We start from the raw sequence: 14,946 nt of genomic DNA on the forward strand, positions 1-14,946 counted from the left end.
GGAAGTCCCAAAACTCTCAGTATTAACTCTCTTATTTTGGTAATTATAATTTTATGTGTTGATGTGTGTGATTTAATATTTTGCCCAGGTTGAAAAAAAGCGGTTATGTACGTGACCAAACAAATATCTTTATCCGTTGGCAACCCTAACCCACAAGCAAAGCCCCTGCTCATTTTGACAAAATAAAAGCTGTCACCACATCTGATGCCAATCATCCTTCATCTTCAATTAGTCATCCATCATGCATCATCTCTGTATCATCCTTCCTTTTGCTTCTGCCAGCTCCAAAGGATCATTTTACCCAGACCCTGGGCGGCAACCTTCTCATCCACACTTTTTGCTGAAACAAATCATTTTCTTAGTAAAACTTTGCAAACAGATAAATGTCAAGCTGAAGGAAAAGGGTCAGGATAAGCAATATTTTTTTATTTTTGAAACAAAATATCAGCGTTTTTCAAGCAAGACTTTAAAAACTGGTGTCAATTTCTGTATCATATTTTATAATCTTGTCATTTTTTAAATTTCAGCTTTTTGTGAAATTTTCTTCTGAAAAGCAACTGTACAGTAAATTTTGTGTTTTTTTTAAACAATTTAGCATTTCTTCTCCGATATTCTTATAAAGCTGTGAAAGTGATTGCAATTTCATGCTCAGCTTTCTTTTTTCATGTCTACTATTCTTTTATTAGTCTTTGCTGTTATTCCCCATCATTTCGTTTCTTTATCTTTGCTTAACTTAATCTTTTTTTTATCACCAATCTGCTTGCTTTCATGATATCACCTCAGGCTCTTTTTACAACCAGGTACATTTGTTAGATTGTTTATACTTATTAGATTGTCTTAGAATTTCAAATAATTGTCTCACTCCGGGCTTGAGAAATAATTAATACGTTTTCAAGGGAACATTAATAAACACAGTGTAAGAATATCTGGTTACATTAAGCTGAATCAAAAATCATAACTTCTTTTTTTTATTTCATTGCAATAAGCATTTGTTTGTTCTTTTTCTAAGGTACTGTTGTTGTTTTTTTACTCTTCTGTGTTTTTACTTTTTATTTTCTCTATTAAAAAGGCAGACAGCTATAAAATATTGAACCACGAGTTTACTGGTACTTTATTTTGCACCTTTCACAGTCTGCTGCCAGTGGAAACTTATAGCTTTCATTTCCTTCAAGCCCTTTTTTTTTCTAGTGGATTATTAAACCCATTCAGAGTGTTTTAAAACATTGCCACATTATTAGAAAGTTTAAAAGCTGTTAATCATTAAAATTATATATTTGGCAAAAATATATTTTGATTTGTTTTGTATAAAACAAATCTGTTGTAAAAATTTGTTTAACTTGCTGGTGTAAATGTGCTCACATTTGCATCTTTGGAAGTATTTATTATTTCTTTTAGCCAATGTGGGCTACATGTGGTAATGGTCATGCTTTTTTCTGAACTTTACTTCAGATGGTGGACAGTTATAACTACAGTTGCATTTCCTCCTTTTCTTTTCTCCTTACATCTGTAGTCCAGAGTTGTTGCCTGCATGACAGCGATCCTCAGTCAGATGGATGATCATCATTATGCAAAGTACATAGAAACCTTCGCTGGAAGCACTGATCTTGTGGTGAGTGCTCACACACTTCTGCAGACCTCTGTTATAATGGTGCTTGTAGCCTTTAGTGATACGAGAAGGAAAATCAAACGTCCAGATTGGATTGCATAAATGTAAACCTAAGTAGTTTATTTTGAATAACTTTATTGATGTTGTGTTCTTCAAATCCAGGACTTCTTGATGGAATCATTTCTACTTTTCAAAGACCTGATTGGAAAACACGTGTATCCCTCTGACTGGATGGCCATGATTATGGTACAAAACAGGTAACATGCCTCACACATTCACACACATACACATACACTTTTTAAGCTATCTGGCACAGGCATTTGCTATGCTCTTATTCTTTTTTATACTTCATGCATTCAGAAATGCTTCACATTCAGAACCATTTTCTAATAACATGTTTGCAAATGGATAACTGGCATTGCAGGTTTTTGGTGCTCCAAATCATTACAGTCAGTTCCCAAGATGGAATTAAGACAGTCATATTTTAACTGATGGAAAATCACAGAGTAAAAGACCACCTCACACATAGAGTTTGTAATCTGGATTTACATTCACCTAAACCTCTTTTACCACCAATTTGATTTAATCTCAAACGTTAAATGTACCGCTTAACAACAATGTGCCCCTCATACTTGTAATCTGAAAACTGAAGAAACACAATATACACTACTGTAAAACAAACAACAAAACTTTTAAACCAAATAGTTTTACATTACTTAATGTTGACATACTGTACATATAAGATCAATGTGTCATAATGGACATCAGAAAAAATACTGTAAAAAGCACCCACTTATTTACCCAAAATCATGTGCAAAGCATCTAGGCTCATATGACATGCATTTTATTTTGTGTATCATAAAATGAAAATTGTCTCTATTGCTATGTATGTTAATTTACAAACCCAACTATTGTTTCCTTAATCTTTGTAGGAAAAAGTTTTTCAAAAGAGTGGTACTAACAGTGTTCTCTATTTGTTCTTTTAACGTTTTTCAAATTTATTTTGCTCACTTGTGAAGTCTTTTTAGATATAGCTTTTTTGGGGGCACAGTGGGATAAAAAGAGTTGACTTGAAAGATAGTTGACAATCGTTTGAATTTCATTGTTGTTGGCAATCAAGCCTTTTAGGAGGGAACATCTAAGACACGTGCTGATGTGCTTGACATGGTTACTGCTTTGCATCATATTAACACTTTGTAATTTCACCAAACCGGAACATGGACAACTTTTATTTTCTCCTTCAACGATGTTAACACTCACTGATCAAAGGGCCCTTGATTAGTAGTTACTGACTGCTGCTTAAACTTAAGTTTGCAAAAAAAGCAGTGAGGAAGTTGATAATATGGCATAGCACTTTAGGTTTTTAGTGCCAGGTTGTTTATCTTTGCTTTAAAATAGCCTATTTTAATATCTGATATGTGATATTTGTTTAGTTTTAATGATAATAAACAATGAAAATGATTATTTAACATTATGACTAACTTTCTTGCTGCAAGTTGAAGAATGGACCAATTAGGTATATTTTTTGGCATTAATGCATGTTTTGTGTGTCTCTCCTGCCTAGAGTGTTCCTGCGAGCCATCAACACTTATGCTGTCACCATGAACCAAAAGTTCCTTAATAACGATGACTTTGAAGTCCAGGTAGAAATATTTTGCAGTCATTCTAAGCTCTTATCACACACACACACACACACACACACACCCACACCCACACCCACACCCACACCCACACACATATACATATATATATATATATATATATATATATATATATATATATATATATATATATATATATATATATATATATATATATATAATTTGTTTATTTTTTTATGACTTGGTTTTATTTTGAACATGAGCTTCACTTCACCTTTCTGTCGCCCTCCCCAGCTGTGGAACAACTACTTCCACTTGGCTGTGGCGTTTATTACACAGGAGTCTTTGCAGCTTCAGCACTTCTCGCCAACCAAGAGGAACAAGATTCTGGTCAAGTGAGAGAGCAGCCATACCAATTCCCTGTTCACCATATGTGCTCCAACTGCAGTAACCTCATTACTGTACCTATTAAAATATAGTGTTTGCTGTAAAAACATCTAAAATTAGGCTGGGGAAGCTGGTTCAGCTTTATTTTTTCCAACGGGAATATGTTCTTTAAAACTGAAAGTTATCATATTGATTAACTAATTGCTTACAAGCTAAGGGATACAATTTTCTTCCTATCTCTTGTTTTGACCATTTTACCGTTCATCCTCTCTATGTTTCAGATATGGTGACATGAGAAGGCTCATTGGCTTTGCAATACGTGACATCTGGTACAAACTAGGTAAAAAAAAGGATTTTTATTTTAAAAAGTTGGAATGTGTCTTTTCTGGAGTAACAACACCAAGGATTTTGGAATTATTATGTTTCTCAACGACAGCAACTGGAGTGGAAAGTTTGCTTGCATTGCTTGGGAAAATCATAAATTATTAACCAAACTATACAGCATATTGCAAAAACAAGATTAGTATGTAACCAAAATGTTGCATAGCTATCAGAACACTGCAACATGACAGGCATTGCCAAATTTCTTTTTTATTTGATGTGTCATTTTCAGTAATAACACATTTATTGGACAAAATGAAATGGAAAGGATGCTAATTTGAAATGTGTATTTGATGAATTGAAAAAACATATATAATTTGTCCTGTCATGAAAACGAACTAAACGTTTTAACTAAAAAGTAGGAAAGACACCAACCTCCCCGCCATATTTTGTAATCCCTCTTTGAACAATGGAGGGGACCCAAAAAAAGCAATTAGAATGCATTTCATTTCAACTTTTTTTTTTTGTCCTCACATCAGTAGTTCATAATTCTCCAGACGTACAACAGATGCAGCAAAGCACAACTTGATTAAAAGCAAAAAAAGCTTAAGAAGATGAGAGCTGATAGCTACCTTAGTAAAAACTTCAGTTAAAAATGTTTAGTTATGGGATGTTTCAGCTAAACTCTCCAAATCATTGAGTCACATTGTCTTTAAATAATCTATTATTGCTGTATTTTTGCATGCAAAAAGATTTAGTTTTTATTTTTCATATAATCAAGACTGCCATTATGAAAAGTGTTGTACAGCAAATAGAAGTACACGCCTAAACATTTTCCATGTGTAACACTTTGTTTGGTGTCTTGCAGGTAGTCATAAAATCTGCTTTATTCCTGGAATGGTGGGTCCCATCCTTGAGATGACTTTAATTCCGGATGAAGAGTTGAGAAGAGCCACTATTCCCATCTTTTTTGACATGATCACCTGTGAACATACACAATTTGGGAACTTCCAGAAGGTAACTCATCTTAAAAATGGTTAAAGAAAAACAAACAAGAGCTTGTAATAATGTCCCATTTAAATAACCAAGTATAACATTTATATTGTATTGTTTTTGTAATGTGATCTCCACAGTTTTATTTCTCTGCCTCTTTACTCTGCAGTTTGAGAATGAGATCATTCTGAAGTTGGACCATGAGGTGGAGGGTGGAGGAGGAGATGAGCAATACATGCAGCTTCTTGAGACCATGTACGTCTCAAGCAATAGATTAAATTTGCCGTTTATCATGAAAAGGGAAATGAAAAGTTTCTAAATCCAATGTGTAGTTTCTCCCATCTGTAGCTGTCATTATTTTCCAGAATGTAGAATATTGTCCAACCTAATTCATTTCTTTTAGAATTTTGCCTTTTGTACCTTTCCTCTTAGCAGGTCGTTAACATATAAAAGTCTAAGCGCTGAATTATAGGCTTCTGAGACGTCACTGATGATTAAGTGGAGCATGTTTCCCTGTCAGCTTGCTGGACTGCTCTGCTGAAAGGCCCATGCTGAAGCCACAGGTGCAGCACTTTGTCTCCTTGGTGAAGGGTCTCCTCGTTCGTCTCCTTGACTACCGCACTGTCATGGGGGATGACAGTCGCAACAATCGCATGAGCTGCACTGTCAATCTTTTGGTATGTCACAACTTAACTATAAAAATCGTATGAATTGTTTTCGTCTTTTCATTTACTGAAGTAGGCAACAGCTTTAAGAAATTTTGTATTTGTTTCTTTTAATTCCTGTGGGCTTTTTTTTTTAAATGTAGTCAACTCACTTTATCAAAAGGTTGGGTCACTAGGTAAACTTTTCTTTGTACTACGGTTTAAATTTTCTTCTTTCACCTGTATTGCACGGTTTCAGTTATTTCACTAAATCATAAAAACATCTCCTTTCTGCTGCACTTGAAAAAATGTGTAGGGTTAAATTAAAAGACTGAAAGCAGACATTAAAAACAAAATAATTTAGCTTTCATAAAACCTACTAAAAGATGCAACAGAAGCAATGTGTTAGAGACAAAAGAAAAAAAAAACACTTACTAAAGTTCAAGCTGCAAAAAAAAAAAGTCATAAAAGAACATAAATCATGGGCCCGGGGTTTTATTATAGATTTCCACTCACTGTTCAAATGTTAAACTCTGTGCTTTACCATATGTAAAGTTATTTTTGTTCATTTTCAACCAGTAAATTTTACTTCATAATCTAAATAAACGGTTATAAAATTAATTTCTTGTTGTTTCGAATGGGCAGCAGCTTTGTTTTTTTTCCACAACCTGAAACAATCATTTTCTTTCCAGGAAGGAGTAAGTAGTGAATCCCAACCATATGATCATTTGTGCAGTGGATTAAATCGGAACACCAGTTTTATTTCTGTCTTTTCTTTTTTAATTTTAGCTGATCTTTTAAGACCTTTATAAAATTTGTTTGTGGGTCTCTTGGCTTTAATTTTGTATTCAGTGAACAAAATAAAAAAAAGTTGCGATCACTTAAATACCCTGATTCAGTGGTTCTCCTCTTGTTTTCTTTTTTTTAAATACATATTAATTTTTTAATGGAATGTTGTTATTTTTTTAACAAATGTTCTTGATACTTTTAAAGCATAACCTCTTACTAATGTATTCTGATGTATTCAGGAGTCATTTTGAATTACTGTGAACATCTTCAGGAGGCTCATAAAAAAAATGTTTCAGCGTTAGAACCAAATACATTTCAGTGGTGGATTTATTTCGTCTTGGTTACCAATAAGTCTTTTTAAAACAATTCGATGGATCCACAACAACGAATGCCTTCTGAACCAATATCAACTTAGCTAATGTTCAAAACCAAGCTCTTAAAAAAGAGTTTGTAAGATAGACTCCTCCTCCCTCATAGCAGTATTTCGTTTTCATGCAGTTGTCTGTATGTTCAGGGGTTTGTGTTTGTTACTGTGAATGCTTTTATTCTTGCTAATGAGAGGTGGGGTTACATTAGTTAGTTCCACTCCTCTGTTCACTGTACATGTCATTAAACCTAATTAAAATGGAAATGCTGTTCAGAGGCGCAGGCATACGCTCCCACACATTAGCAGACGCACACAGCCAGAAGCATATGCTGCAGCACAAATACTTCCAGTCGCAGCAATATTCTAACAAACACTCAGAAAGGCAAATTATTGTAATTTGCACACTTCAAGTTGCTTCTGTCTTCCTGGGTGATTATGAATGTATTTCAGTGTCAATACACACCACACACAAATTATGCTAACTCAAGCTTTCTTTCTCCTCTTGCAGAACTTCTACAAAGACATCAATCGGGAAGGAATGTATATCAGGTATTTGCACTACATTTGCAACAGAATGTGCTTTGTTGGTGTATGCCTGCGTCGAACGTTGCTGCATGGATAAGCATCTCTGGATGTGTGTACTTGTGTGTTTGCGGGGCTGTATAATCTGACAGGGGATTATATGAGTTCCACAGAATTAATGTCAAAATCCACAGGATCAGCTGGTGGTCTGACTCAGGGGAGCACAGAGTCAGATGTGAGAAGCACAGGGGAGGGGGGGGGGCTGAAGAGAAAGAGACAGAATGGTGCTGTAAAAATGTGTCTTATGCACGTTTGCACATTTTTTTAATATTAAGTTTAAGAAAGTGTCTTCCAAGGTGAATCTAAAGTAGTTCACAACAGCAAATCATTTGTCTTTACAAAACAAACACAATAAGTGCACATTCAAACAATACATAAGGATTTTTATCATTATTGATTACAAAAAATGTTTAATAATCATCACAAAAACTAATTCACTTCATTGACTCAATTCAGTCTTTTCATGTTTTTTTTAATTATACAATTATAATTACAAAGCAAATAATCTGTTCAGATTTGACATAACCTTGACATGTATGCACTGTTGGATTCTCAATATTAATGTTATCTGATGATGTTTGAAAATTGTCTATCAATATTTGAGCAAAAAGTCAGGGCAGAATGGCTATAATCATTTATTGGTTTTCCTATCTGTGCAAAATACAGCATTTTGCTGAAAAGCCACTTTAATGTGTAGAAATAGTAAAAACAGGTTTAAAGAAGACAAAAAAAAATACTTTTAGTGTTAAGTCTGAGCAAACTTACAATGAACTGGAGAGACCTGCAGCCTGATGGAGCAGACTCTGAAACAGCTTTTGGAATTCATGGATGCTGCAAAGACACCATCTGGCTTATTATCAGCATACAGTTTAGCAGCTTCTATCACAGAGAGTGTGCCTCACACATGCAATTAATACTAATAGTTTATTTGAAAAGATAACAAATAATGTAGAACACTGTCATGTGATGTTGGATTTGGGGACGGTAGTTTTCAAATGTTGCTGCCGTTATGTTGAAATTTACCCATGGACTCTGTTTTACAGGGAAACTAGATTTTAAAGGTTAATCCAAGACGTTTCGCTGCTCATCCAAACTCTGAAAACTGACAAACAGAATTCTGAGTTGACTGAAAGGCTTTACAGATAATTAGCTTCTATTATTTCAAGCCAAAAGTCACAGCAGTTTTAAAATTGATGTTTGCTTTATGATTTGGTTTTCTTTAAAAAGAATCTTTTATTTTGATGATTTGGAGATTGCCCTTGCTTTATTCATGTTTTGTCCTGTACATTTTCATGAACATGATTTTATTTGTTGACTAAAACCTTTGGCACCCATGGCCCAAAAGTTGAAACATAAATCTTTATCTTGCTAAATTTAGCTGCTAAAAACAACGTCAGCTCTGAAATCAGTGAACCGTGCTGAAAAAAAGGAGGGCGGAGGTATGGCAGGGGGCCCTAGAGAAAGAGATGTGGAAACCATGAAAATACAAAATGTAGAATGACAAAGAATTTTAGAAGAGCTATTTGAGGTGTGTGTTTGTTTTTTACTCTTTAATTACAGTAAGAAACCATAAAGGTAAATAAATATAATTTAAGATATAGCTGTTATAGATGGCAGATTAAAAAAACTAAAATGCCAGAGTGAGTCAGTCCCATTTGCCTGGTAACATGTGCCCAAATAGCAGTCTTTCCAGTGCTAGCTGCCAAAATGTTCTCTCCACACAGCAGGAAACCAATACAAGAAGTTCAAAAGTTAGCTAACAAAACATAGATGTGTTTGTCTGCAAGGACCTCAGTGTTCCAACAATCCTCTTTTTTTTTGTTGATTTACTTTTTCGTCATTGGTTTTCAAAACTCAAAATGGTACTGCAAAAAAAAGAAATTACAGTTAATGTGCACCTTGTTCTATTTATTTATTTATTTTCAAAAACTGGTGATCTGTGTCACTTTCTCAGTGCCGACTGATGAATGAGTTTTAAACTAATGAAAATGCTTTCTCTTTGAATAAAGTACACTGCATCCTGAAGTTTCCTGTGCAGATTCAATTAAACCTTTCATTTAACTTTAACACTCAATGCATTCCTTTTCATTTTAAAACTATTTCAACAATCTTAATTTCTTTTAATTTTGTCATGACTTTGGCAGCTCTGCAGATCAATGTCTATAAAAATCAGCAATACATTTTTCTTCCCCAAAAAAAAGCATTTTTAAGGAACCATTAAACCTTTACCAAAACTTAGGCAATTAAACTATAAAGCTCCCAGTCTCCAGCTTTCAATTTGCTATGATTATTTTTGCAGAAAGAAATCCCTTTTTCAGTTTTTTTAGGCTGCAAATAAATGTCAGGCTTTGAAAAAGCTGCATTATAGATCGCACTTCTTTTTGTGCAAGTTCTTGAAAGTTCATGTGTTTTATATATTCAATTTGCTTTCTGTGTGTCTTAAAGAGATATAAAGATAAAATATTTAACCCTTGTGCTATCCTATGGGGTCAAGATGACCATTGACATCTTATGCCTACCATGACAAAGGTGGATAAAGGTGGAGAGGATTTCATGTAATCCATGGACACCAGTGAAGATCACAAATCATTGAAGAAAAGCCGATTAGCGCACTGTCTTGTGGGGTCTTGATGACCTCACTCCCAATGTTAAAGTGCCTAGGATAGCACAAGGGATAAGCAAGAACAAGAACAAAAACTGTGCACCAAGTTTTTGTCGGTCTGCAGGCTACCCAACAGTGGCATCTAGTGGACTAACCTGTAAGCTGCTTATTACTTCCTTCGTCTTCATTTTTGTGTGTTTTCAGGTACCTGTACAAACTGAGAGACCTTCACTTGGAAGGAGAGAACTACACAGAAGCAGCATATACCCTGCTGCTCCACTCTCGCCTGCTCAAGGCAAGGCAGACACGCATCAAACACATAAACCAAATGATGTTGTGTTTATAGAGGCCACTGAAGTTGACCTCTATTTTGCTCTTTCTAATTCCCTTCCTGCCTGCAGTAAAGGAAAAAAAAATTATGAGGTGATGAATGGTTACAACATCTCTGCTCCCCTAATATTTAAGATGGAAAATTAGTTTACAACATTGCACCAGCCTCTGCAGCTACGGTACACCACTAGTGTGATTGAACACATTGACTGTACTTAAATGTGAGCAGATGTGCATCTCTGAATATGTTTGACCTCCCCGGCCTCATCTGAGCTGATGAGAAACGCCCTTTTTCTCCTCCTTCTGAGTGACACCATTTCATTGATGAAGCTGAACATTTTTTTTTTTTACTATCTTCCTTGTCTGCAGTGTCACTCATGTCATTCACATTACTGCAAACTATGGCACATAGCATGCGTCCCTCTTTTTGTTCTCTATTCCAAGCAGATTAGGCATTTTGGGAGATTATTACACAAATTCTTGTTTGGCTTTCAAATTAATTTTTGTGCATTTGTCTAATTGATAGGATGACTGGGCTCTGTCCTGCTGCTTATTGCACACATTCTGTTTGCACATTCTGTCACATTCGGTCTAACATTCACAGGATCTGTCAAGACAAGAACCATAATCTGACTTGTCCTTGTTAGTTCCAGCAATAATGAGAAAGAACATTAAAAAAAGCACATCTAACAATAAATCACTTGTTGTCTTCGTCTGTTGTTCTATGTCTCCTCCTTCCTTTAGTGGTCAGATGACATGTGCAGTCCTCAGTTTGAGTTCCATGGCTCCCAAACGCAGCGCCAGCTCAAAGAAACTCTCTACGACACCATCATTGACTACTTTGACAAGGGCAAGGTCAGTGTGGACTTTATTTGCCGATAACATCACACTATTCTACTGCCTCCATAATATGGTTGATTGGATTCAAACTGTTTAGGTTAAAATATTTCAAGAAATAAAAATCGCAATTTTAGTACTGAGAGGGTCTTGAGGTAACAACTTTCCGTTTATTTTGGTGTGATTCTTCTGTTTTAACAAAAGGTAATGAAAAGTAGAAAAAAACAAATTGAAAAAAATGATGTTGCCTCTTAAACCTTCCACTAGATTTTGGATGAGTTGCAGCCAGATGTTTCTTACCATTTGCTTTGATGAACTGGGAACCAGCAGGTGTGAAAGCTTTGGTCTTTTGAGTTTCTGATCTGGAATCCACTGGCTTCTTAACACAATTCTACCAGGAATTCCCAAAACACTACCTGAACAAACTTCAGAACTTAATAGAACTGCATTTAATTGACAGATCAAAACAAAGTAGAGCTTTTGGAATAAAAAGCACAATTAGCAAATACCCAAATTTAGCATTTCAGAATTTCATATTCAGAATTTCATATTCTTCAAATCAACTAAGCATAGCTGCTAAGGAAAAATATGCTTTAAAAAATACAAGATCTGAGTTTCTTGAAGTTGAACAAAAATGTAATAGTTCGCAAGAATATTTATGACAGGCACACTTGGAATTGTTCTCTAAAACACATGTAATTGTGAAATTAACTTGTCTTCTAATGTACTTTAGCTGGTAGATGTTTTTTTAACCTAAACTATTGCAGGGAGAACACCATTGTTGGTCATTTCAATAGTATATTTACTGAAGTATCTATAAGGTTTTGGTGTGACATTTATGAGAATTCTGAGCATGACTTCATCTGCAGAAATATCCTTCCAATCAGTCTGTGAACACCTGAAAACAAATCTTAGAGTTTCTATCAAAACAGCTGCCATGCATTTATCGCAGATTGCATGAGAGATTTTTTTTTTCCTTCTTTCACTGTGCGTGTTTATGTGTGTTTCAGATGTGGGAGGAAGCCATCACTCTTTGCAAGGAACTGGCAGAACAATATGAAAATGAGATCTTTGACTACGAGTTACTCAGCAAAAGACTGGTAATGAATCGTCATTTTAAAACTGACACTTGGCTAACTGTCGCAATGTTTCTGTACTGCTTTTGACTTTTAAGATCACAGCATTAACAGACAAACAGAAGTTTACTTTTTTGCTTCTTCATTTCGTCTTAGTTAATAAATAAATACCTGGAAATATATTGAAGGTATTATTTTTGTTCAGATTTTATGTACTGTCTTTGCATGTTTGTAGTTTACAGATGTGCATTCATTGCTTGCTGACTCTACAGAAATCCAAACAATATAAGAAATGTGTCTTTGTTTAAATATGCACCTAGCAAACATGGTTAAGTTGATTTATACATTTTCATTCTTTTATATACCCCTTCTGCTCCATCCGATATTTGCCCTCTTATTATTGAAGTTTTTGTGTTTCAGAAGGATCTTATGAGCCCAGATTTCTGCCCATTGTTAGTCTTTCTCTCCACCAAACTGCTCTTACTGTAATAACAGTAATTGTTGTGCTGCTTTTTGTTTTTAACTGCAATACAAATTATGGCTTCCTACATTTAGAGGGGAGTATGTAGGGTTAGGTAAGGTATTGCCCTTGTAGGTAAACACTGTTTTTGTTTGTTTTCTTCATCTCTCCTTGGGCCCAGCATTCTGCAGAGGACATAGCCATGACCTGAAAATATTCCTGCACACAGATCTGAAACTCTTGACCATATATAACACAAGCTTTCCTCCTCCCTGTTTTTTTTAACAGGAAAAACAAGCCAAGTTCTATGAGAATATCATGAAGATATTGAGGCCGAAGCCAGACTATTTTGCAGTGGGATTCTATGGACAAGGATACCCACCATTCCTTAGGGTTTGTCTTCAGGATTTTGTCATTTCTTATTATCTTTATTTTATCTTGAAAATGAACCAAACTCGAAGATATGGACCTTATTTGGATAATGCATTTAGTAACTGCACTCAGAAACTGATATTTTTTACCAAAGTTTTCACTATTATAATAAACGCAAATGTTGAATCATCAGGAGTTTGTCATTGAAATTCATTGTTAAACTCACTCCTGTAGTTATTTTTCTGTTACCTTGCAACTCAACAGGCATCGTTCAGAGCTTTGAGTTTGTGTCTTAAATCTTCTCACCTGCTTTCAGCAAAAAAAAAAAAAAACTCAGAATAAAAAGAACGAAAAAGTAACTCATGCATTAATAAATAAAGGAAATTTTCAGTAAATACCCAATAACAAATCAATATCAATATTAAATCTGGAAATAAAAAGTGCTATTGTAGTATTTATTAGTTTGTTTTTTTTTTATGTGTTGATCTACTGCATTTTTGGGACTGAGACACAATTATAGTTTTTTAAGTCTCTAAATGAACTATTTTGTTTGTATTGAAAAAACTGATATTTTATCTTTGCTAACTTCTGGTACTTTTCTCCAGAACAAAGTGTTTATCCACCGTGGTAAAGAGTATGAGCGCAGAGAGGACTTTCAGAATCATCTCATGAGCCAATTTCCCAGTGCTGTGCGCCTCAACACCACAACCATGCCGGGGGATGAATACAAAAACTCCCCCCTGCAATGTATCCTTTCTTTTATAGATTCATTTGGAGAGCACTTTTATAAGTTGGCCTCAATCCACAAACATTATTATTCATAAACAACTTTTCACAAATGAAACACAAAAAAGTAGCGCACAACACAGACCTTTACATATTAGCTTTGTTTTTTTGTTTTTTATTGAACAGTAGGCCTACATCTGTACATTAAACTCAGTTATGAGACACTGGACAGAGCTTCACAACCAGAAAGCAGGGAAGATCTTTAGGATTTGGACTGCTTTTCTTTCCTGATTTATCTGAAAAGACATCCAGTGTTTTACTGTGCAGCCTGTCCTGGAAATCCCTCCTCGTTTGAAGAACAAACCTGTGCCCGACCAGATCATCAAGTAAGTTCAGTCTGAGTACTGTCACGTTGAATAAAGACATAAAATAACTATTTACATTCATGACAGCTCCAATTGAGTAAAGGGTTTCTTATCACAAGTGATTTTACCCCCCATGTTTGTTTCTTATTTGTAGCTTCTACAAATCCAACTATGTGCAGCGTTTTCATTACTCCAGACCTGTGAGGAAGGGACCTGTGGATCCGGACAATGAGTTTGCTGTTGGTTTCTACTTTGCATTATAAAAATTCAATATTTTTACACTACTGGATTTAAAATGTTTTTTTTCTTTTTCTAAACCAAGCCTACATTAAAAATGTGACTTTTGAGTAAAGCATCTGGAAATGTATGTAAGTGGCACAAGCAGCATTCATTTGTCTTCTTGTTTCAGTCAATGTGGATTGAGCGCACAACCTTCACCACTGTGTATAAACTGCCGGGGATTCTGCGCTGGTTTGAGGCTACAGATTTGAAACATGTGAGTCCTTATAACGTCTTTTTTAGTTCATGTTTCCTGTACCTTTTTTTTATTATTCTTTTACTTTATTATTCAAATTATTCACATCCACAGTTTAAATCCATTTTCGGTTATGTCAAAAAAAAGGAAGTCAAATTCTTTACATAATTTTGTTTTTCATCTCTTCTTATCAACCTTCACCTTTAGACTACCTTGTCTCCACTGGAAAACGCCATAGAGACCATGGAGTCAACCAATGAGAAAATTCTCAACATGATTAACCAATACCAGGCAGACTGGAGTCTTCCCATCAACCCCCTCTCCATGCTGCTTAATGGCATTGTGGACCCAGCTGTCATGGGTGGCTTCGCCAAGTATGAAAAGGTGAAAACTAATATGCAGCTCTATCTGAA

At 35.1% G+C, this 14,946-nt stretch overlaps 1 protein-coding gene across 1 annotated transcript in view; it reads left to right on the forward strand.

Annotated features, from left to right (window-relative positions):
* The window catches only part of dock2 (dedicator of cytokinesis 2), an 87,876-nt gene that overhangs the window by 68,578 nt on the left and 4,352 nt on the right, over positions 1–14,946 (forward strand). Inside the window, exons 27-44 of the mRNA XM_023959129.2 lie at positions 1,511–1,609; positions 1,769–1,863; positions 3,171–3,249; positions 3,502–3,602; positions 3,876–3,934; positions 4,784–4,932; positions 5,078–5,163; positions 5,429–5,585; positions 7,217–7,257; positions 10,097–10,187; positions 10,967–11,077; positions 12,070–12,159; positions 12,884–12,988; positions 13,573–13,714; positions 13,998–14,079; positions 14,213–14,297; positions 14,468–14,554; positions 14,741–14,917. Coding sequence (XP_023814897.1) covers positions 1,511–1,609; positions 1,769–1,863; positions 3,171–3,249; positions 3,502–3,602; positions 3,876–3,934; positions 4,784–4,932; positions 5,078–5,163; positions 5,429–5,585; positions 7,217–7,257; positions 10,097–10,187; positions 10,967–11,077; positions 12,070–12,159; positions 12,884–12,988; positions 13,573–13,714; positions 13,998–14,079; positions 14,213–14,297; positions 14,468–14,554; positions 14,741–14,917 — 1,836 coding nt within the window. The remainder of the gene's footprint in view (positions 1–1,510; positions 1,610–1,768; positions 1,864–3,170; positions 3,250–3,501; positions 3,603–3,875; positions 3,935–4,783; positions 4,933–5,077; positions 5,164–5,428; positions 5,586–7,216; positions 7,258–10,096; positions 10,188–10,966; positions 11,078–12,069; positions 12,160–12,883; positions 12,989–13,572; positions 13,715–13,997; positions 14,080–14,212; positions 14,298–14,467; positions 14,555–14,740; positions 14,918–14,946) is intronic.

This window comes from Oryzias latipes, chromosome 10, assembly GCF_053564925.1.
Source record: "Oryzias latipes strain Hd-rR chromosome 10, Olatipes_Hd-rR_3.1".
Taxonomy (NCBI): domain Eukaryota; kingdom Metazoa; phylum Chordata; class Actinopteri; order Beloniformes; family Adrianichthyidae; genus Oryzias; species Oryzias latipes.